This window comes from Odontesthes bonariensis, chromosome 7, assembly GCF_027942865.1.
Source record: "Odontesthes bonariensis isolate fOdoBon6 chromosome 7, fOdoBon6.hap1, whole genome shotgun sequence".
Classification (NCBI taxonomy): Eukaryota; Metazoa; Chordata; class Actinopteri; order Atheriniformes; family Atherinopsidae; genus Odontesthes; species Odontesthes bonariensis.
The window spans coordinates 34560813-34586274 of NC_134512.1; the positions used below are offsets into that span (position 1 = coordinate 34560813).

A 25462-nucleotide genomic window follows, 5' to 3' on the forward strand; every position below is an offset into this window, starting at 1 on the left:
GTTCTGTGTGATGTGGATTTATTAAACAGAAGGGTGCGCCTGCTTGCTTGCGTATACTGATGCCGTCCCTCAAACAGCTGCAGGACTGTCCAGATATGATGGAAGTCTTCATGTGCATCCAAATACTGCAAACACAATACTGACAGCAACGAGCTTCCACGTCAGTCTTTTAAAGGGATAGTTCGCCTCTTTTGACATGAAGCTGTATGACATCCCATATTAGCAATATCATTTATGAACATCTTCTTACCCCCTGCTGCGTCCTGTAAGCCGAGTTCCAGCCTCGTTTTGGCGTTGACGAAGGTAGTCCAGCAAGTTGGCTGGGGCCACAAAAATAAAGCGTTTTGCTTCTCAAAACAATATGCGTTCAAAAGAGTAATACATTTGCATCACAAAATCGTTCTCCAGAAAAAGTCAGACCTCACAATCGCTTGGCGCTATTTTCTCTCCCTTCGTATCACTGCGTGCTGTGTAGACCGAGCAGCAAACACTGTAACAGGTGCGGCTGTCGGCAGGCGGCAGCACACAGTGATACGAAGGGAGAGAAAATAGTGCCAAGCGATTGTGAGTTCTGACTTTTTCCTGGAGAACGATTTTGTGATGCAAATGTATTACTCTTTTGAACGCATATTGTTTTGAGAAGCAAAACGCTTTATTTTTGTGGCCCCAGCCAACTAGCCGGACTACTTTCGTCAACACCAAAACGAGGCCGGAACTCGGCTCGCACGATATTGCTAGTATGGGATGTCATACAGCTTATGTCAAAAGAGGCGAACTATCCCTTTAACTCGCACCCAGAGACCGACACTATCTCTTTGGCCCTGAACTCACTGGAAGTGTTTGCCGTGTTAAACCAGATTAACATGCTGATGTCTGATTCTGTGCTTGGAGCTTCTTTTTAGAGGACACGACAACCCAAGCCTTGCTCTGCACGCTGGAAAGGATTCAGCAACAGAAACAAAGTTGGTGACAACAAGGAGCAGAAAAACAACACGAAAGCTAAAGATTGTTGGTAAATTTCCTCAGTCATATAAAAATGTGACAAATATTTCTGTGTATTTGCCACATTTTTATATGTTAGAAAAAGACTTAAAAGTGCTTCCCCAAACACAAAAAGTCTAAAGTCTTTTGAACAAGCTGACAATAAGTCCTGCAAACAAGTGTCAGGGGGTAATATTCTAAGTCTGAGGTTTTCAAAGTCGGACATGGTAAGCCTCCCCTCTGGGAAAGTTAGGGGGGAATAAGATCCCACACTCCACTTCTTTGCTTGGTTTAGCTAAATTCCTCTGTACCAATGGGATCCCAATCAGATCTTTTAATCCCACAGACACTTAGCAAGTGTTACTGTTGGACATATTTAGACTACAATGAAAAACTCGATGGTCTGTCGTAAAGCATGTATTAGTTTCTGATTACCCCAGCCACATTGCAAATATTTAAATGATTCTTTTGATAACTAATCAAGCATTTTCTGAGGCTCCCCTTTCCCTATTCAACTATGGCCCCACTGGGGATGCCCACCTCACACTTTGAAAGCCTCAGCTCTAAATTACAATAACAATATCAAAGCAGGAGAGCGCTTTGCAGCAGAGCACAGACGTCTCAACACAAGATTCGATCGGTTACTTCCATCTGTTATGGCCACCGTGTGAGCCAAAAACTGCCTGCATTAACACTTTCAGTGAAAGCACGGATCTGGAAACATCATATTAAGATGCGTCTCTGACCACATGGTCAACGTAAAGTACAGCTGCACAGATCTGCAGAGACTTTAAGTTTCTGCGCTTTCTGCTCTTTTCTACTTTGCAAACACAACACTGAGGCTGAGGATGATGATTCTCTCCATGAACTCTTTCAGCTTTTGCCTTCATATACTTAAAAATAACTACTCTATGGGTATGATTAACCTTAGTATTAAAGAAACAGCTGATCTTTCCCCCTGCTGGCCAGTACAGAATGTGTTGTGTTTGAATCCAATGGTTGAATTTGTGCATTGATTTGAAGATTAGACCGCTGGGATGGGCTCCAGCCCCCCCCCCCCCCCCCCCCACCCCCCCGCGCGCGACCCGACCGACGGATTGAGCGGGTATAGAAAATGGATGGATGGACGGGTTTGAAGATTAATTGTAAAAAAATATAGAACTTTTAGGCTTAGGAAGTACAAACTGACAACTGTTAAATTACAGGGAGCACTTGAAGGCAGCATTTAAGATGACCGCATTGTTCAAATGAAACAGGTTTGCCTTAATGGGGGTAGAACAGAACAAATAGGTGATATTACACCCAGATCCTTTAAAGCTTGTCATCACCTGTGATCCTAATTACCACTTATGAGCACATGTGTTCCTCACTGGAAATACACCAACCCAAAGTGCACTTAACCTGCTTTTTTTCTGAAGACTCCTGAATCCCATTAAGACCAAATAAGCCATTTAGATCGAACCATTTACTTAAACTAAGCGGTGTCTGAAAATATGCTTCTAATTTTTCAAAATCCACTAAAACCTCTATTTTTCACCCTGTGTTGCAGATGGGAACATAGAATCATGATTACTGACTGCTTTAAAACTTTCAGCTTAAATTGTAAATGATTCAATTTTCCCAAATATCAGGATGATGAAATCATGCAAAACACGCTGAGCTTGCATCAGACCCTAAGGGTAGAAGACACAAACACATGCGATGTGAAAGGAAAACACAGAACATGCCGACGTTTCTTTGGATCTGAATGAGTTTAAGCAGTCTTCTGTAGGTTGGACTGGCATCAATGAGCAATCATGGAGATACTATCCCAAATAATACAAAGTTAAACCAGCAGTTTCACTGATGTACATCTTCTATTTCAGGATAAATCCTCAAAAAAATTGAATTACCTTCCAGTAAATTTACTGTGTAACAATAAGATTACATTTTATTATAAATAAATAAGAATCTAATTACTGGCGTCAAATCAGGAACCTCAAATTCAAATTTAATGGATTTGAATGTGTGATAATTGGCAGATTGTACTTACTTTTTAATTGATTTATCTGTGCTCAATGATTTCCATTCAATACAATGAAATAATGTTTTAATTTGGGTTTTAACGGTGACAACTAATGTGGGCACGACTCTTAATCCACATGTTGTTAACGCCCATCATTCACCACACCCAAGCTCATCACACATTATTCATATCTAAACACACACAGACCAACACCTTCTCCTGTTAATAGGACAGATAAGATTAATGCGACATGCAGAACATGACAGTGTTGACATGTGATCATGTAGACTGTGAGAATCTCGTTCCACACTTTAAAGCAACACGAGGGTCGTGCCGTTATGTTGCTCTCTGGCTCAGCCTACAGGTGTTGGGGTACCGCACACGGACGCCATCGGGTGGATTTATTGTCGGCACATGGCGGCCGTGGCTCAGTGGTTAGAGCTGGTCGTCCAATAACTAGAAGGTTGGTGGTTTGATTCCCACTGTCGTTAGTCAAAAAGATTGGTGAACTGATACATCTGTGATCGGTTCAGAGAATATAAAGCCATCAGAGCTCTTAGATCCAAGAACTCAGGTCAGCTGGTCCAGTCCAGAGTCCAGACTAAACATGGAGAAGCAGCATTTAGCTGTTATGCTGCAAACAAGTGGAACAAACTGCCAGTGGAGATTAAACTTTCACCAAATGGAGACATTTTTAAATCCAGGTTAAAAACATTTCTGTTCTCATGTGTCTATGCATGAAATCTGCACGATATCTTTGAATTTATCTAGACTGTTGCTTGTTTTTAAATTCATTTAAATGATTTTATTTGTTTCTCTTTATATTCTTTTATGTATTTTTAATGCTTCTTCCACTTCCTGCTGCAATGCTTTTATTTTATGTGACGCACTTTGAATTGTTTTGTACATGAAATGTGCTACAAATAAATTTGATTTGATTTGATTTGATTTGATTTGAACTGACAGCTGGAGGGTGGCAGTCCACCTCCTTGCCACGGCTGAGGTGCCCTTGAGCAAGGCGCTGTGATTGGCTGCCATCCGCTCCAGTGTATATGGCATCTGTCTCCATGAGTGTGTGACCCTGTGCATGTGTGTTCAACAGGTGCCAACCTGGATCACTTAAAGGGATAGTTCGCCTCTTTTGACATGAAGCTGTATGACATCCTATATTAGCAATATCATTTATTAAATTTGACTTACCCCCTGCTGCATCCTGTGAGCCGAGTTCCAGCCTCGTTTTGGCGTTGAAAGGTAGTCCAGCTAGTTGGCTAGGGTGTAAAAAATAAAGCGTTTAGCTTCTCAAAACAATATGCGTTCAAAAGAGTAATACATTTTGAGAAGCAAAACGCTTTATTTTTTACAGCCAACTAGCCGGACTGCCTTCGTCAACGCCAAAACGAGGCTGGAAAATGTTCATAAATGATATTGCTAGTATGGGATGTCATACAGCTTCATGTCAAAAGAGGCGAACTATCCCTTTAAATGCGGAGGAAGAATTTTGTGTATTTCCCTGCATGTACATGGCAATAAAATCTAATCTTAATCTCTTAATCTTAATCAAAGACAACCCCGGATGTCACCAACATGTTATAACACAAAGTGTGGTGATGTGACGTGACCGAAGAAGATAAAGATAGTGTGTTTTTTGGCTTTTGTAAATATAGAATCAGACAGGAAGCGTTCTGAATATACGGAAGCCAAGAGAGGCTAATTGAAAAAATGTCAGTAATGTTATCTCGATATCATGAGACAATGATGTTAAAATTACAGCTAAACTCATTTTTGTTGTGATAACGGGTTGATTGTGTCATTATCTCAAGATAGCAAGGACTGTTTACCCACGATGGCAGAATTTTTTATGTCGTTATCACAAGATAACAGTTTTGTTTTCTCAAGATAATGGGTTAGTATGTTTAGTTATTGAAGCACCCAGAATAACACACACACGGCCTGACTGAATGTTATAGAGCCTCTCCAAGTGTTATGGCTACAACAATGATGATGAAATTGGGTGTTAACACAGGAACAACTCACCACAAACACCTTGTGATCTTGAAAATCAACTAATCAAACTGATTTTTCTCTCAATAACAAGTCATCAGCAAACAAACAATGGCTGATTTCTTGTGAAAACTAAATAAATTAAGTTGTTCTCTCGCAAACACAAGCTGTGTTAACTCAAGATATGATTTCACAAGATTTTTTTTGGCCAGTGGGACTCTGGAAGCAGCTGCTTGGTACCGACAGGCCAAGTGGAACGCAGCCTCGGCGGCTGCTGAGGCAAAAACTCGGGCTTGGGAGGAGTTCGGGGAGGCCATAGAGAATGATTTCCGGACGGCCTCGAGGAGTTTCTGGTCCACCATCCGGCGGCTCAGGGGGGGAAAGCGGTGCACCGTCAACACCGTGTATGGTGAGGGCGGGGCTCTGCTGACTTCAACTAGGGACGTCGTGAGTCGGTGGGGGGATTACTTCGAGGGCCTCCTCAATCCTACCGACACGCCTTCCGATGAGGAAGCAGAGTTGGGGAGCTCGGATGTGGGGCCTCCCATTTCTGGGGCTGAGGTTGCCGAAGTGGTTAAAAAACTCCTCTGTGGCAAGGCCCCGGGGGTGGATGAGGTCCGTCCTGAGTTCCTCAAGGCTCTGGATGTTGTGTTGTGTTGACACGCCTCTGCAGCATCGCGTGGACATCGGGGGCAGTGCCTCTGGACTGGCAGATCGGGGTGGTGATCCCCCTCTTTAAAAAGGGGGACCGGAGGGTGTGTTCCAACTATAGGGGGATCACACTCCTCAGCCTCCCTGGTAAGGTCTTTTCGGGGGTACTGGAGAGGAGGATCCGACGGATAGTCGAATCTCGGATTCGGGAGGTGCAGAGTGGTTTTCGTCCTGGCCGTGGAACAGTGGACAAACTCTATACCCTCGGCAGGATCCTGGAGGGAGCATGGGAGTTCGCCCAACCGGTCTACATGTGTTTTGTGGACTTGGAGAAGGCGTTTGACCGTGTCCCTCGGGGACTCTTGTGGGGGGTGCTCCGGGAGTATGGAGTGCCGGACTCCTTGATATGGGCTGTTCGGTCTCTGTATGACCGGTGTCAGAGTTTGGTCTGCATTGCCGGCAGTAAGTCGGACATGTTTCCTGTGAGGGTTGGACTCCGTCAGGGCTGCCCTCTGTCACCGATTCTGTTCATAATTTTTATGGACAGAATTTCTAGGCGCAGCCAGGGCGTTGAGGGGGTCCGGTTTGGCGACCTCAGAATCGGGTCTCTGCTTTTTGCGGACGATGTGGTTCTGTTGGCGTCGTCGGACCGTGACCTTCAGCTCTCACTGGAGCGGTTCGCAGCGGAGTGTGAAGCGGCTGGGATGAGAATCAGCACCTCCAAATCCGAGACCATGGTCCTCAGCCGGAAAAGGGTGGAATGCTCTCTCCGGGTCGGGAATGAGATCCTCCCCCAAGTGGAGGAGTTCAAGTATCTCGGGGTCTTGTTCACGAGTGAGGGACGAATGGAGCAGGAGATTGACAGACGGATCCAAGACGGATTTTTATCCAAGATGTCCGGATGAAATTTTGAGAAAATGAACCAAAAATGTTTAACAACAGAAGCTGTTTTGGTTAAAATCTTTGCCGATGAAGACTCAGAGGGTGAGGATTTCCCTTAGAGAGTGACAGTTTGCTGTCAGATGGGAAGAAGGGTGACGCATTGGAGAGGGCAGCGATTTTAACCCGGGTCGATGAGATTGTAAACGGGGTGGATTACAAACTTTGCTGAGCCTGTTGGCTATCGAAATGCTGACCCCACTGAGTTGTTGTCCTTCCCCTAACTGATGATCCCTGGACTGGACTCTGAACAATTGGACCCATCAGATATGAACACCAGTTCTGGGCCACTCAAACACTGGGGCGCAATCTACTGACATTTATTTTACTGTTTTTTTTTTTTATTATTGTTTTATGTGGAAAAAAATGACAAAGACGAACATGAAGAAAAGATCCTAACTTGGAATTGCTTTGTACATGGTTGTGCACATGAATTCAGAAAAGGATGACAAAAGAAATAATAAAGAAAACCATGTGCGAATGTGTTCAAAGTTCGCTAAAGGTTGTCGAATCAGTGACGTCATCGTGGGCAAATTAAGCGATTCAATTCACTACCATTTACAGTTTCCCTTCATCTCGTGCCATTTTCAAGCTGTAGCTGATTGAAATCTCGTTTTTCTTTTTTAAAAACTTTGCACTTCAAGGGTTAAAGGGATAGTTCGCCTCTTTTGACATGAAGCTGTATGACATCCCATACTAGCAATATCATTTATGAACATCTTCTTACCCCCTGCTGCGTCCTTTGAGCCGAGTTCAAGCCTCGTTTTGGTGTTGACGAAGGTAGTCTGGCTAATTTGCTGGGGTTACAAAAATAAAGCGTTTTGCTTCTCAAAACATTCGTATCACTGCCTGCTGTGCAGACCGAAGTGCAGACCGAGCAGTCCCCTGCTTCCGAGCAGCAAACACCGTAACAGGCGTGGCTGTCGGCAGGCGGCAGCAGTGATACGAAGGGAGAGAAAATAGCGCCAAGCCATTGTGTGGTCGGACTTTTTCCTGGAGAATAATTTTGTGATGCAAATGTATTACTCTTTTAAACGCATATTGTTTTGAGAAGCAAAACGCTTTATATTTTAAACCCCAGCCAACTAACCGGACTACTTTCGTCAACGCGAAAACAAGGCTGGAACTCGGCTCACAGGACGCAGCAGGGGGTAAGAAGATGTTCATAAATGATATTGCTAAAATGGGATGTCATACAGTTTCATGTCAAAAGAGGCGAAATATCCCTTTAAGTCAGAATTTTGACTTGGGGCATCATTTACTTTCTTTTTTCACAGCAGCAGCAACGGGCTTCCATAACATCTCATTTCTAACAAACATTGAACTGTTTTTCTGTCGGAATGAGTTAAACCAACTCCCATAGGCACAAGTATGGGAAATACTTCTTTTAATACGAATAAATCACTGAACATAGCAGCCTGTTTAACTAAATACAGCAGGTGTTGGTTATTTGTAACCGTCTCCATCACTTTTTTACAGTAGCAGAAGGACCCTAAAGTTGCCTGGGAGTTAAACTCTGATCAAGTTTGTTAGGCAGCAAGAGACGGGACTGAATGCGTGATCATTCTCTTATTCCGTTAAAGATTGAGGGGACAGGTGGCGGTAAAACAGTCGTGAAGTGGCCGCTCCGTCGGTGTATTTCCGGGTGCGGGGATGCTCCGGCAACGGCAGCCAGCATCAGCTGATCCAGCCTCCCTCCTCCTCCGTAACTCAGCCACCAGCAGCGCCGGGGGCCGGGACGCGCACACAACAACCACACAGACCCTCAGTTCATGTCCTGTAGCTGAAAGCCAAAAACGGAGGGCAGCGAGCAGGAGCTATGGCGGCGTCGCTTCTCTCAGAGACCGACATCAGGCACCGGTCCATGGCGGAGGAGGATCCGAACGGGAATGAGCATGGGGCGGCAGCGCGCAGCGCGGCGCCTCGGTGGGGGCCGCAGCACGCCGGAGCTCGACAGCTGGCAAGGCTCTACTCGCCAGGTGAAAACGTGTTTATTGTCGTTGTTTGTGCTGTTGTTGTCACTCGGGTGTAAGAAGGCTGAGGCACGAGACGTGCCATCAGCGGAGGCCTGAAAGCCCCAGCATGCCAGCAGAGCTGATGGGATGATAATAACAGGAGGGATGCTGATGAGACGCACTGGCTCACAAACAGCGCGGCGAGAAGAAAAATGATCAATGACTTGTCATTCATGTGTATTTTGTACAAAACAACAATGAGTCAGATAATGGCAGTGAGTTGTTGCAGTAAAGAGTGTGAAGGCCTGCTTCTAAGAGGGAAACAGTTCAGACTGCAGGTGCAAACCAGGTCTGAAGATCTTTTTATTCTCTGTATTTCTTATATCTGCTGCAGCATGTCCACTCTGTCTAAAAACACTCAGCAAAACACAGAGCTTTGAACACCAGTCTGGCCTGTTCTCTGGGTTAAATTTGAACTCAAAGGAAATGTGAGGCCCCTGGAATGGCTTGTCCCAAGGTTTTGAAAGTCTTCTCTACTTCAGAGCGGCTCTGTGTACAAACCCAGAACCTGACACTGAGTTCTGGGTGTGAATATATTCATGGGAAAAACAAAGTACGGCCTCTTTCAGTTCTGAAGTTCCATCAAAACTCTCCTGGTCCTTATCTGGTCTTAAATTTAGGTAAAAAAAAAAAAAAAACCTCAGATGAGTTACAACATGTGACCTCTTACACTGTGTCATTTTTTATTCAACAAAAACTGAGAGTAAACACAGAAACAGTGTGTGAAAAACTAAGTGAACCCTCACTGCTTCTACGGGAACTCAGAGGGTCAGCGGCAGCCAGGAGCTGCTGATCAAAGCTCTGATTAACTGATCATCAGTCAGTGTGAGCAGCTCTATAAAAGCAGGAGTTCTGCAGCATTCAGGTGTGTGTTAACACGATGCCAAGGAGGAAAGACATCAGTAATGATCTCAGAGAAGCAATTGTTGCTGCCCATCAACCTGGGAAGGGTTATAAGGCCATTTCCAAACTATCTGGAGTCCATCGTTCTACAGAGAGAAAAATTATTCACAAGTGGAAAACATTCAGGACAGCTGTCAATCTTCCCAGGAGTGGACGTCCCAGCAAGGTCACCCCAAGGTCAGAAACCCAGGAGCTACATCTCAGACTCTGCAGGCCTCAGTTAGCATGTTAAAGGTTAAAGGTCATGACAGCACAGTTAGAAACAGACTGAACAGGTGTGGCTTGTTTGGAAGGGCTGCAGGAGAAAGCCTCTTCTCTCTAAAAAGAACATGGCAGCACAGCTTAGGTTTGCAAAGCTGCATCTGAACAAACCACAAGACTTCTGGAACAATGTCCTTTGGACAGACCAGACCAAAGTGGAGATGTTTGCTCATATGCACAGCAGCACGTTTGGAGGAAACCAAACACAGCATATCAGCACAAACACCTCACACCAGCTGTCAAGCACGGTGGTGGAGGGCTGATGATCTGGGCTGGTTCTGCAGCCACAGGCACCTCGCAGTCACTGAGTCCACCATGAACTCCTCTGGATACCAAAGTGTTCTAGAGTCAAATAAACCTGATGTAAGTCGGGTCTTTTCTGCAGGAGCTGGGAGACAAAATATTTTAACAGAGGTCACTAGTTAGCAGCTGGGGTTTGAAAGACATTTACAAGCATCCCTGTGAAAGATGGCTGCCTCTATGGTTGGTAGAGCCTCAGCCATGTTAAGCTTTTACTGCAGCTGAGTCAACACTGATAATTACTTTTATAACCTCTCACAAGTTATCCAGTTTTCTTTAGAAATGTAATGAGAGGTGAGCGTATTTGAAAATCTGCGGCTGGTTTATTGTGTCTTAAAAGACAACTTTGATAAAGTATTCTTACCTGTAATCACTGCAGTCTACAGGGTTTGCTGGTTTTCTTTTTGTCTCCTGGCTGAAATTCACCTCGTGTTCAAACCCAAATAAGACTCAAAGTGAAAGTGTAGAAGGAAAACAGGCTGGCAGATATTAGAATAAGCAGCTCTCTGAGTCACGTGGGAGACGAGCTCAGTGTCACTTTACCACAGACCCAGATCCAGGAGTTGCTTCTGATCTCCTGGATCCGTCTATCAGACTTCTGAACCCTGTAGGAGCATACAGGGTGCTTTCATTTCCCATCTGCTAACTTTTTGTCTCAAACATTTTCAAATTAACCTTTTTTTTTTTTCAAGGGTTTTGACTTAAATCTGCTCATTCATCAAAAACAGAGAAACTGAGGAGTATCCTCTTCTTCACTCCTTCGCTGCTTAAATCGAGCTTTTCAGGAATTATTTCAGCAGTTATTCCCAGCAGAAATATCAGGGCAGCTCGACTCTGTCTGGTGAAAATAATGTGATCCACAAGGCTTTTGTAAATTGAGCCATTTTACGTCTGTGGATGGATGGATGTTTGGCGCGGTGGACATGGCAGCGCAGCCCAGACCTTAGCAGAGGAAACCTGTGTTGCCAGTTGTGCATCAAGCTGGCCTGCGCCACTTCTTGCCTGACCATCTGCCCTGTGTCTCACTTCACTGAGCATTTTAATTGCCTCTGCTTGAGCCATGCTGGCAACTTGTTGACACTTTCTAAAAAGCGGAATGGTAATTGGAGAAAAGGAACAACCACCTTATTGTGACTTTGACGCAAGGCCACAACACATGTCACTATGTTGGCACTCAATTCCAAATCCCTCCCTGCTCAATGAGTGCGCTCATATTAGCAGAGCACTGACCCCGGCAGTGTACCGAACGGATGTCCTGACCCGACTCCTAAAAGACTTCTGAAACCACAGTTTTCATTTAAGACCAGTTGTCCTATTTTTAAACGCTTTGAATAAAGGAATTGGATCTAGGCTACTATTGAGTGCATTTACATCAGAGGGATCACCATCTTCAGGCATCTGGTCGAGCTTGCATCCACAGCTGTTTCCAACGATTGTTTTCAAGATAATGACCATAATTACGAGGGGTTTTTGGTTGGTTTGGAAGTCTCATAATTGGGCAGCTTTGCACAATTAACTCAAACTATTTGCATATCTTCTCTTTTGTGTTTTTGAATATGTCAAAGTTACAGTTGAGGTGTGTAGAAGCAGGTGGAATGTGCTGATTAAATATGATGAATTACACAAGCCAGATATAATCAGAGAAATAAAGTGCCAGCATGTAACCTCTGGAGTGATGTTTGATGGCAGGAAAGTAACATGATATTCAAAACTATCCTTTCATTAGTGTGGGATAAAAAGATACATTCGTACAGTTTGTTTGGAACTCTGGTGTGGGCCTTGGCAAAGAAAAAGAGAAAAACTGAGTTTTTCTTACACATTTAGAAGGGAAAGAAGAAGAAGAAGAAACCTCACGTCCCCACAGTGTATATACCAGATGTTTACATTCACTTTAATTCAGTTCAGTTTTATGACTTTAAACAGGATACATTGCAGTTTAACAGTGAAATACAGAACAAATTAGAAAATGATAAATAATTAAAGAAAAGGCGAGGGATAATCCTTGGACTGAATATTTTAGGATTACTGTGTGTGATTACCTCTGCTCTGCTAAAGCAACATGAGCCGCATTCGGACAGAGCAGTTCTGATAACTGTCCTTCCCCAGGGGAACTGTTTCAGTCTGCATTCGCACATGAGTCGGGACCTTGATAGAGACTGATGCGACGCAACCGTCTGCGACAGCGTCGTGTTACTTTAGCGCCACATTCAACAACAAAACAAAACAAAACAAAACCGGCAAAAAGTAAGGAGAGAAGAAAAAACACCACCAAGAAGCTAATATGGAGAGCGGGGAGGCCACCGTGTTCATGGTCTGCATGATGGTGATATTAATCATGGACGATCACATGGAGGCTGGAAGAGCTCACAGAGAGAGTCAGGAGATGAAGAATTGAGGGCAGGAGTTACTTCTTGGTTTCATGAAGGAAGGAGAGCAGAGCGCTGCATACAAAGGACACAACGTGGAGGTTTAACTTATTAAACACGCGCCGGTTGTGTCCGTGTCGTATGAGGAAACATTTCAGCCGTTATTCTACTGTTTACGTTGAGCAGATCAGGAACATGAAGAAGCGGAAATCTGAGGTGGCGGAGCTACCAACCACCAAACACCTCCGTCAGATGTGTTGCTATGGAAACCAGAACAGACCCAGCTGAGGAGAAGGAGCTGAAATGGTTCCAGGAACTGAGGGCCGTGGTCCCGAGTTCCTGTATGTGCGAATGTGGAACAAAAACGGCCCCGTTCCTGAAAAGGTTATAGGAACTGCAGAAGGTTCCTACAGTGGGAATGCGCCTATGGTTCCCATCAGTATTACCAACAAAATAAAGAATAAATGAAAATTCAAAGGGACATCGGTATACTTTTTAGATTTATTAAATCCAAACAAAGTAAAAAAAAAAAAGAGTCACTCAACCTGAGATAACTCGTCTGATAGAATGAAACTCAGTGGTCAGAAGAAGTCGTTACTACTGTTGGTCTGTCACAACTAAAACTTAAACAATATTAGGGAAAATTACAAAATCATAATATATAATATACAATAAAGGTATGACTTGCAAAATATGATCAAATACTTGAATATTGTTCTCTAATCTCAGATGTGTTAACAAAGGCTGTGTTCCAATTCTACATCTGTGCTTGCTGGTCAGTTGCTCGAAGTGGAATGCAGCTCTCAGTTGTTGGAAAAATGTTATTCCAACAGGTTATGCTAGATGAAAAGAAGTCTGTGACTGTGTGCCGGGGGAGGCTTCCTCCTCCTGTACTGCTGGGAACCTTGGATGCTTAGAAGGCCTCACAATGTTACTTCTTTATCTTCCGTGTGAACTTTGCTTTGCTGAATGTCTCATAACCTTGTGTGGCTCGTGATCTCATAGTAGAAGGTGTGAATAGCGGTCGTATCATTTTTTTCCGGGAAAACTGTCAGCTTTCTGATGTTGTGCAGACCTGCAGGAATAAATGTTTTGTGTTAGTTGACTCCAGCAACTCTGAGCCTCATGAAGACAGAATTGTCTTGACACCTGTGAAAATATCTATTGTCTATTATAGCTTTAACATCGAGAATGTTAAAGCTATAATAGACACGTTTATGAACCTTAAGACTAAGTACCCGGCCCTGAAGCTGCTCTCGACATGCCACAGTTCACGACCACCTTCATTTGCTTTACGGCCGCTCGACATCTTCTGAGCTTTTGATGGCGTCTTTGTCGCATCTTCAACGTGACATTAAGTTTATGTGTATGGCTGTGGATGTGCAGGGCTCAAACTGCCGTTGTTTTAATGACGGTGGTGTTACATTCCCTACCTGTAGGGGGAGCAAGAGAGGGGCGGAAAAATGGCCAAATTCTCTGGTGTTACTTTAATTCTGTGATAGTAATATATTTCTGTATTGTGCAGCCCTGTTGAGCATGTTATTAATAGGGCTGGGCAATGATTAACATTTTTAATGTAATTAATCACATGATTTCCCTGATTAATCACGATTAATCGCATTTGTACACAAAATCCAAAAATTAACTCAAAAGTAGTGTATAGCTTTTAGCATTTAGCTTTATTTTAAATGTGCTGCCATATGAATGAAAGTGCCATAACATTTGTTGTGCAAACACACTTTTAACATCAGCATCTTTCTGTAGTTTTTATGTAGAAGCCTCGCTCCACTGTCTGTTTCCTTGAATGACTTGCTGCTATCAGTTGTGTGTTTTGCCTTTAAGTGATATTTTAGACTGGAACTACTACGCTGAGAAGACAATTCAACTTGGCAGTGTTTACAGATGACTTTGGTTCTGTCGACTCCGCCGCCTGGAAGAACTTTAAAATGAAAATGGCCGAGTAAAAGTTCCGTACCCTTCTCCATGTTTGGTGGATCCGCCGATTATTTTCTTTTACGGTTCCGCAGCAGACAGCAACAGACTTTTACAAAATAAAAGCCTGTGAGCAACAGACTTTTACAATAATGAAATAGATAATAAAACGGGTGGTCCGTGGCGTAGTGGGTTGAGCAGACACCCCATGTACAGATGCTATAGTCCTCGCTGCAGCTGGCCCTGGTTTGAGTCCCGCATCGGACGGCCCTGTGCTGCGTGTTGTTCCCCCTCTCTCGGCCCCCTGCTTCCTGTCGCTCTGAACTTTCCTATCCATTAAAGGCACAAAAGCCCCCCAAATTAATTTAAATTAAAAAAATATATGTATATATATATATATATATATATATATATATATATATTAGGGCTGTGACTCGATTTAAATTTTTAATCGAGTTAACTACAGGCTTTGAAATTAATTAATCGAAATTAATCGCATTTCAATCGCATATACTTTATCCTTTAGAAAATTAACATTTTCAACAATATTTCAACAAACACAGAACATATCCCTATTTGAAATCTGAATGTAGCATGCATGAAAACACAGTATATAGAATCTTGGATGTTAAGCTGCGTTGGGCCCCCGTTAGCTTCCACGCTAGCTGCTACATGTTTACCGTTGAGGTGATATTTGAGGCTTGAAACGCTGCGGTGATACGCGAATTCCTTGTTGCATAATCTGCACACAACCACGCTCTTGTCGACGCTTCCATCCGTCTGTATTTAAAAAAAAAAAAAAAAATAATAATAATTATAGTGTGCGATTAAAATGCGTTATTTTTTAACGCGCTAATATGTGTGTAGTTAATTAATCGAAATTAACGTGCTAAAGTCCCAGCCCTAATATATATATATATATATATATATATATATATATATATAAATAAAAAATATTTATCGGCGTTAAATAATTAGCCAGTTAATGAGTTAACGCACCCAGCCCTAATTTTTACATAATTTTACAACATTTGTGAATGAACTGGTTTAATTAACTAATTTTTCGACCTGCCATCTCGAGGCTGAAATTGGGGGCATTATTAAAAAATACGTATTCTGTTTGTGCGGCAGGTAGTGTGCTGTAGGCACGTCATGGTTTTACGTTGAAAACAGCAGCCACCGACAATGGCTGCCACGTGGATGAAAGCGTGTCTTCAGGATTTAAAAAGTTGAAGAATGGTCTCCGAATGAACTGCTTTCCATATGAGAGAATTATAACCATCTATCTCTTTCTCCCCCTGATGTCATTTACTTGATATACTTTTTAGATCTGAGAATGAAGAGGAAATCACTACTTTCTTGTCCAATTAAAATCACCACCGATAAATTCCATTGCATACAAAACATCAAATGAAGGATGTTGATGGAGAACTCTGCTCGTGTTTGCTTTGCCTGCCTGTTGTAGCTCTGATTGATGGTTAAGAGGATCACACATGCATTTGGGGTCCTGACACTTTATCCCATTTCACTCAGTAGACGGAGAGCTTAGTTCACAGACTGACTTTGGGTAAAAATAGCCCAAACAAGGCTGAAATATGGCCTGTGTTCTGGTGTAACGCAAACTGCTGGACTTCACAATGATGTTCAGCAGTAAAGTTTATGGTGGGTCATTAAACCTGAAGGCTTTGAGCTGCAGCTGCCAGCGAAAGGCTGCACGTAAATCACGTGCACCTGCAAAACACAACAGGGTGAAGTTACATTTTGTTAGTCTGCAGAGTTAATCTCACGCTTCCAAAGGTCGTAAAGGACAAATCGTTTTGCAGAAATCTCTCTGGCTGTTTGTCAGCCGACTGCTTGGCTTTTATTTCTACTGCGAGCCCATCATTTAGTTTTTATTCTCGTCCCCCTGTAAGAAGATATGAGACACACGTGTATCCTAGCCTCTGAGATATTAAGTGGTAAAGTGTACAGGGTCTAAGTGAGCATGAGCAAATACAACAGAAGACAACTAAGTCAAGTCTGCCAAATAACAAACATTCAAACAGATAATCCATAACCTGCAAAAATTGTGACTCGAGCCTTTTTAAGAGTGAATTCATTCAAATCGGATGCAAAATATTGGGTGTTTCCACAAAGGTTTAAACAAAGGAAAATGTTCTGCTTAAGATGTTCTCAGATGTAGTTTGTTCATTGTGGGTGTATTTCTCCCTTATAAGACGGTTTGATGCAGTTATCATGTAGATAAAGCCAATTCACAAAACGTGGCTTTACGAAGGAAACCATCAAAACCTGAGCATACACGAGGTGACGGTGGAGAAAAAAACTCCCTTTTAACCAGAGGTGGAAAGAGAACTGAAAATTAGTACTCAAGTACAAGTAAAAGTACAAGTGTTAAAAAAATACTTAAGTACTCTAGTACTAGACTACAATTCACACAGGCTCAGCAGAACAGGACAATAGAAGATTGGAAAAACGTTGCCTGGTCTGACGAGTCTCGATTTCCGTCTCAGTCGAATTAGTGGCGGAACGGAAAATTTCCGCTTTCCGCGAAAATGAGAAAACAAGTTAGAAAACAAAGATAATTTAGGAAACAAATAACTGCGTAAATAAGGTTCCACATGATAGGAAGCAGAGGTGGAAAGAGTACTGAAAATTTGTACTCAAATTTGTGCAAAGTATTCTTCTCAAAAACTACTCAGAGTATTAATTACTTTTTAACCGATGGATGTTTTATTGGGTTCGCCTGTATTAAATACCCACCCCTGCCGACCCCTGGTCTCGTGCTACATGTCAGCAGAGAGCTGGGAACCTGAATATTAATTTGAGATGCAGCTCAGCACTGTGCGCCAGGTTTTTGAACCACAAACTGCTCACCTTATTCAGTGAAATCACTGCAATGATGTGACTATTATGAGGCCAGAGTGTAAACAGATGGCACACACATAATACATTGGGTTCACTGACTCAACCCGTTGGCTCGCTCCTTATTTTCAGGCTGACCAATGGCAGCTTTATAGACTGATCTCAGCCAAATTAATAACCTTAATATATGAAAAATAAGAAAGCAATATCATACAAGTATAAATGTAAAACCTCTTCCTGCAGTGTGTTTTTTTTTTTTAGATTAGAGGTTGAAGTCTTGTAAGCTGATATCACTGAGGAGCTCAAACAGAGTTTGACTGCATCTGGACGCTGTCTCCTCAGTCCACTCTCTGCTCTGCTGTGCAGGTGTGTTACCTGCAGAAACCTCTGCAGGTAACACACAACCTCTGCCAACCCCACTGCTCATTAAGAGCAGTGGGGTTGGGGTACTGGGGCAGTCGGCTTCTTTCAGATGGCGCAGCAGCAAAATTGTTGCTGTTTTGTTCTACCAGTTATAATAACGAAGGGAACCAGGAATCATTTTTAGGTCTCAGTGATGGGTAAATGTTGGTAAAATGAGATTAACATTGGGGACTAATACATTGTTTTAGTGGCATGATGCATTTTGGATCAAAGCTTTTGGCTTGAATCAAGATTTTAAGAAAAAAATGATGTCTTTTCACACTGATTTTTATCTTTAATGCGTTAAAGGAATTCAAAATGATATCTCCAGAAGCAACACAGACTTTTTGTTTGGCTGCAGTACAGTCAGAAGTCCTAATGGATAAACTATAAAATGATTGGACAGTTGCTTCCTGGATGTTTAAAAAAAGAAAAAGAAAATGATTGTGTGTGGATTTGCTTTCACCAGGTGAATCAGAAGCTTTTCTTTCATTTTGGCCAAAGGTCACAGCAGGCTGCAAGTGGAAGATGTGCTCAGTGACGCTAACAATGCTGCCGAGCTATTTTATGAAAACTTAAAAGCAGAAATGTTCCCCACATGCTGACAAGTGTCTGTTTAAAGTAAAATAAACAGCTGAAATTCAAAATGTCAAAGTGTCCATTTAAGGGAGCGCCACACTGTTATGTGCTTAGTTGTTTGGGCTCGGCTCGGCGCCGGCGGGAGGTAAATCTAAATAGCAGTTTGGCTTGTTAGAGTTTGGAGAAGTTAGATGAGGCGTTGGCAATGCTCCGTAGAGCCAAATATGGGCTCATTACAGCAGAGCTAGGATGGACAAACAGCTGGATGCATCTCCCTCTGCCTCAGTTTCTGCGTTTCTCCATTTCTACCACCAACTCTCTCTATTCATCCCTCCGTCTCTCTTCTGTCCTCCCATATGTCTTAAGTGTCACAGTCCACTGCTTTCCTCTCCTCTTCCTCTGTATTTACGAGACGTCTTAGTTCTTAGTCTTGTCTCACAAAGCAGTTGGCATGTGCAGTTATCTCTTGAGTTATTTATTTTTTTATATACATTTGTGTGTTTTTTTACTTGTTTTATTAGTCGTATGGGTTCCAAAAATTGCTGGAGCTCACTATACTTGTGGGATCCCAAATGCTGGACTTGGTCGGGGGCCAGAAAAATGCATTAAGTCAACGGAGAACCCAGAAATATATTGAGACGAGGAAATGTGTGTGTGTGTGATCTTAGTTACACTGAAGAGTCAGTGTGTGAAAGGCATATAAAATCTGTCGTTTAATCTTGTGCAGCTCTCCTCTCTTTATTATGGAAGCCCAGAGCGGACGTGGTGCATATAAACTTTTTTTTGAGGGTTTTCTCGAGATAACGAGTTAATTTACCGATGGTTTTTGAGGCCACTTTTTCTCCCCAGTCCGCCCCTGTTTATATGTGTTTATATGTATTTCTGGCAGAGGTGTACCCATTTTTACCCCCCTTTCATTGAAAACTGAATAAAGTAGCCTATGAATCGAACATGCAATGTGGAGCGTTTGTGTAACAATTCTGCTGTGAAAATGCACAAAGCAAATCCCGCTGGTGTGACGAGCATTTGAAGAATGGAATCAGATTTAACACACACCAATCATGACGTTACCGTTTTCTCGAGATAACGAGTTATTTATCTCGTTATCTCGAGAAAACGATAACACCACCTCTCGTGCATCATTCGGTATCCATGGAGACGGCCTGGTCCCCTCAGCTGGTCACTGATGAAGTCGACTATATCAGCAGGATCACTGAGGTGTAAACGCCTGTTTACGGCCGTCTCCTTAAAGGACGCGGGCTGATATGAAAGTTATCTCTACAAGACAAACAAATTACGATTTCAGCCTGTTAGACCTCGACAGAAGTAAAATCTGATGCTTTTATCTATGTCGGGTTCTCCAAAATATGACATTTTCAACTCGAGTCCGTTCTTGGAAAGGCATTAAGAACACTGAGAAACTGATCATGAGCATTCAAGTAAAGATCTCGTGATCTCGAAAACCATCGGTAAATTAACTCGTTATCTCGAGAAAACCATCAGAAAAAAAGTTTATACGTACCATGTCCGCTCTGGACTTCCGTACCTTATACTCGCACGTTAACCTGCTTTCATTGAGCAGTGCAGGAGCTCCTTGGAAGGCATGAACTTCGGTTTATAGTGCCACAGAAAGCTGATTTAATTTAATTGTGAATGAACCACTGATGCTGAAAGGGTGAACACAGTTCCCAATCACCGAGGGAGATGTTGCAAATCATTCCTCATATTTCGGTAACAATTATCCCCTTTAGTTCATTTATCAACACTGACTGGTATATTTATGTTGCATTAGAATTATAATGCATTATATTACTACTTGGTCTGCTCCCGTAAAAGTCGACTAAACTTTAGCTGACAATAAAAATCATCATTGGGTTGGTTAAAGTTGTGGGAGGTTTCCGGTTCTTTGCCATGAATTTGTTACATCTCCTATATTTAAATTTTTTTGTCATTAGATTAGAAGCAAAATAACGCCCTAATTTTTTTCTCTATCACTCACATTCACGTCCTCATCATCTGTCTCCGTGTTCACTCACAAGAGAGACAAAGGGGCTGCATGCAGCAGATATTTATGTGGAAAACTCAAAATACTTTATGTCTCCTCTAAAAGTTGCTGTTTGATTTAAATTGTGCAAACAGGCCGACAGGAAAAGTCAGAGTTGGCCCTAGTGCCTCTTTAATTCTCCTCATTCTCGCCCACGACCCCGCGTCTGGTGTTGTTTCTGCTTATCGTGCACCTCTCAGTTGTTGTAGCCGGGCACAGGCTGAGCAAGAGGTGCATTTAAAAAAACAGCTGGAGCTGCAGGGAAGAGTGCGACCAAGTCCGTCTCTACAAGAGATCTGTACGACCCATCAAAACCCAAGAAGATGCAGCCATTGTTTAAAAAAAAAACACGAAAAATGGCTTAAAAGTTAAGCAGAGACGTTTAAACCGTGTAGCTCCTGTGTGAGTTATAAAAAAGCTGTTCTAATGATGTTGGGGCACCTACTGTGTTAGAAGAAGAAAATTTAATCCAGTTCCGCCTGTATGAACACTTATGCTGCTGTGACCAAAGTGGTGACTATAATCCCAGGTTAATGAGTTAAGATAGTTATACGAGATATGGACTAAAAATGTGACTGAGTCAGATGTAACGTACAGTTAAGATTCAGCTTAGAGACGTTTGTCTGATTTTTGAAAGAGATCAATAAAGTGGAAACTCAGACCAATCTGACTGCTTATATTTATTAATGAAACGTAGTTATGAGCCGTCATTTAGTCGTTTAAAGATGCTGGACATTAGGATTGAATTGAAGATTAATCTCAAAGTGACAAATCGAGCATTCACAACGAGAAAAAGTCAAAGAAAGACATAACGAGAACAAATAAAAAGGTAGATTAAGCGTTTTATCTCCAGATCATCATGAAATTATAAGAATAAATAGTTAACAGGGTCAGTCACTGCATGATGTTGCATGCTTATTTCAAGGTTTTCTTTCATGCATGCATACATCCATCTTATACCTGCTTAATCCGTCGGTCGGGTCGCCCAGCTGTGATTGGGCGAGAGGTGGGGTACAGGTCGCCAGTCCATCACAGGGCCACACAGAGACAAACAATCACATACACATTCACTCCTAAGGACAATTTTAGAGTCACCAATTAACCTAACATGCATGTTTTTGGACGGTGGGAGGCAGCCGGAGTACCCGGAGAGAACCCACGCATACACGGGGAGGACATGCAAACTCCACACAGAAAGGCCCCAGCCGGGAGTTTCTTTTATACATGTTTGATTTTTATTCATGATGCGTTTTGTATTTCAGATACATTCAGATTTTTTTTAATATTATTAATATAATATATATATATATATATATATATATATATATATTCCCGTTTTCCATCTGAAATGTTATATTATGTTTAGTCTGGAAGAATCACCTCATTTTGTTCAGTTTTCTATAGACTTTTATATGCAGAAAGGACCACGAGGATAGCTCTGTCAGGAGGAAAATAGAAATAAAACTCATGCTGCTCTTTGTGCAAAAACAACAATTTTATTAAATTCACCATATTTGTAACTTTAAAACAAATCACACTTCAGGCACATTATGAACAAAAGGTATGTTTCCTTACTGACCGAAGTGTATCATCGGCATATATTTGGATAACTTTAAAGGCTGTCCAGGCTGTTTATTTTATTTACAGTTTTTAAAGTAACCGCTAACTTCTGAGACAAAAGCAAAAAAAAAAACAGATGGAAATCTTAAATAAAGTACATTCTTTTCTCCTCAATGGGTCAACTGCACAGTAATATAGATTTTAGATGATTGAGATCTGAACTGCACACGGGACTGAGTTTAATCATTTTTTTATGTCCTGTATACTTTGTGATAAACCCTTAATTTTATCTTAAAGGTTCTGAATATTATTCATATTTCTGTCTATGCATCCAGTCGGTCTGTGAGCCATCGTCCTTTTCTTCTGTAAGATAATATAAGATATGTTTTAAACGTGTCTCACCATCACTTCTAACATTCAAGGCGCTTTCCCATTTAATTCCTAATTCTGTCAGCATGTTTTCTGAGTCATGTCAGTGACAAAAGTGCTAAATAAAAACGCACTTTAGCTCACTAACTACTGATCTTCATCAAGACATCTCGGAATGTGTAATCTCAGGGGAGAGAGCCGAGGAATAAATATCCCCGTGATGGAAAGCTTTGTTCAGACAGGAGGGGAGCTCTGCTGAGTTTTTACTCGTCCTGCTGAGAACAACTAAAAGTGAAACGAGTGAAAGATCCAAAGCTCAAAAAATCCACCAATTGGTCCGTAGACCTCGTGCTCCCGTGACATCACTCTTTTCTGACAGTTGAGTTATTCACCCCAACTCCCTGAGCTCCTGACCCCAGGGCCACAAAGGTCAGGGGTCAGAAACCATTCGAGTATGTGCGTTGGTCCCCGAGTGTCACATGGGCTACATGTGGCTGTGACCTCTGCGTGTGTTCATGTGACCTCTGCGTGTGTTCATGTGACCTCTGCGTGTGTTCATGTGACCTCTGCGTGTGTGTGAGGCCAGAGTGGGTGACGGTAAAGTCAGCAGAATCAGAACTCTGCGCTCTTTGGTGTAACTCGGTGTTCTGGCTTTGGGATAATTGGAGGGATCACGTTATTCTCTGAGCTGCACTCCCAAAATGCTAAAGTGATGTTGCAATCGACCAAAACACAACGAGTAAAATGTGTTCTCTGAGTATAATTCTCATAAATCAGCAAAACACATCCAGGTGGTTTGATTCGCAGCAAACTGCTCCATTTCTGTCTATCAGTTAGCTGCTCTTGCTTTCCTTTTTGTTACAAGCTCCTCTGTTGAAGGTAGATCGTAGAATGTGAAGACTCTTCCGGCCCATGCAGAAACCTCTGAGAATATCCCGTCAAGCGAGAAGCAAAACGCTTTATTTTTGTGGCCCCAGCCAACTAGCCGGACTACCTTCATCAACACCAAAACGAGGCTGGAACTCTGCTCACAGGACGCAGCAGGGGGTAAGAAGATGTTCATAAATGATATTGCTAATATGGGATGTCATACAGCTTCATGTCAAAAGAAGTGAACTATCCCTTTAAACGAGATGAATATGTTAACGTGACTGTAACTGTAGCTGGGGTTCCGCTGCCCTTTGTGAGTTTTATTTGGAAGATGTGGACGGAAGTGGTAAAAATTGAAAAGATTCCACTCGTGTTCGCTGGCTTGAGACGGCTTTTCCCAGTTCTGAAGACTTGATGTGCGTTACGGTGAATTGAAACGATATCTGCGAATCACGTCTAACCTGGCAGATTGAAATGAGGCGACACACCAGCTGTCTCTGATCTTGGTCACATGACTGACCATCATTTTTCCAGATATAACATCCCAGATATTCCCTGAGATTAAAGTGATTCCTAAAGAGCTCTGTCCAGTTTCCTCTTAAGGATGTCCACCACAGTTATTGTTGTTTTGTTTCATCTTATGGTTTGTTTCCAGTGAGGACAAGTACTACTTCTATCGGTTTAAGCGACATTATGCAACCTAAGTTATTCACATTAAACTAGCGAATGGAAACCTGTCTGATTCCCATTTCTTTCTTTACAAATAATCGCTTCAGATTTGCTTTGCAAATGAATGGAAACAAGCTGATTCTATTTTTCTGATGCATACAGCTAAAATATCCCCAATAATCCCTTCTTCGGTGCAAAGTTGCGTCCTCTTGTGTACATTGTGTAGATTGTGTGACCTACTGCTGCAGAAAGCCTTTGGTCGATGACTGCAGGTTCTTTACACTGGTTTTACAAATAAGGGTTTTAACTGGTGTAAATGCAGGCGCTCAGAAGTCCGCAGTTAAACCTCGAGGAGCCCCTAAATGGTACGGTCTGGAGGCAGCTGTTGGGGTCAAAGTGCAGTCACTGCCTCCAGCCAGTCAGAATGGAGAAATTCATGTACCGATGGCAGAAGAAATATGACGACCTGCCTCGAAAGTGACTCGCTTAGATTTGATAACAGAATGTGCGGGTTCCTCTTCATTTTGTCAGAAACTGAGAGATGGTAATGATTTATAGATGTTGCAGATGTGGAAGTGTGTTAGAACAGTCGCTTTGGATGGGAAGGCACAGGTTTCTCTACTAAAAAAAGAAAAAAGAATATAATAATGCTTTTTATTAAAGATTGTGTCGTACACAATGATGTGCACACAGAATTCAGACAGACACACACGGTGCATCTGTGGCTGCAGGCGAGCCTTCCAGGCAGGATTTTGTTATTGACCTTGACCAACGCCAGAGAAGAGCTGGGAATGGTGTGTCTTTGTGTGTGTCTGGGAGTGTGTGTGTGTGTGTACTTATCCTTATGAGGGCTGCAGATGAATATGGTGGTTGGGGGAATCCCAGGAGACGAAGGGATGGCATACAGCACACACACATGATGAGATCTGTCCATCCTGCTTCTCTTTGTGTGTGTGTGTGTCTTCACATGGGAGGGAGGCTGGAGCAGGGCCCACTTACACTGCCTCTCATGTGGGTTAAATTCATATGTATGTGTGTGTGTGTGTTATTGTGCCGGGATATATGCATCTGTTTGTCTACGTGTGTGTGTGCCATTGTGTCGGGATGCCATTACTGAATCTCATTCGCTGCATTCCTCTCTTTGTTGCTGTTGAATCTACTGGGTAATGGGTTTATTAAGTTTGTCTTGCAGGATTGTGTGTGTGTGTGTGTGTCCACATGGAGTCAAACGTGTGTTTGTGTGTCGTTTCTTCTTCTGTGGTATGTGTACTTTGCATTGACGTGGGTTTTGTGTGTATCGCTGGGTGTGTGTGTCCCAGGTTCTGCGGTCCGCAGAGATGGGATGAAAGGGAAAGAGGCCTGTGACAGATTCACTCCTTCTGAACGAGGGAATTCACACACCCCCCCGCTCGTTCCCATCCATGTTTCCTCGTTGCTGTCATTCTCCCTCAGTGTCTCTTTCCCTTCCTCTCTCTTGTCTCCCCCTTTCATTCTTCATCTCGGAGCATGTGACCCACTTTCACCACCCACATCTCTCCGTCTCCCCCTCTCAGTCTCCCTGAGTCCCATCTGAAGTCGGTCTGCTGAGAGCCAACCAGGGGGGGGGTGCATGAGGACATGCAGCAGGACGGACAGACAGACGGAGAACAGAAAGAGCAGCAGAGCTGTCTGTGTTCTGCTCCGACTTGCTGTATCACCCTCTGTGATTTGGTGCCTAATGTGTTAGCAGTCTATACATCAGAGTGAACAAGTG

General features: G+C 42.7%; 1 protein-coding gene across 1 annotated transcript in view; it reads left to right on the forward strand.

Annotated features, from left to right (window-relative positions):
• Window positions 1–8191: 8191 nt before the first annotated feature.
• Window positions 8192–25462, forward strand: part of LOC142384427 (plasmanylethanolamine desaturase 1) — a 58935-nt gene continuing 41664 nt past the window's right edge. The window contains exon 1 of the mRNA XM_075470672.1: window positions 8192–8556. Within this exon, the coding sequence (XP_075326787.1) occupies window positions 8397–8556 (160 nt within the window). The 5' untranslated portion in view covers window positions 8192–8396. The remainder of the gene's footprint in view (window positions 8557–25462) is intronic.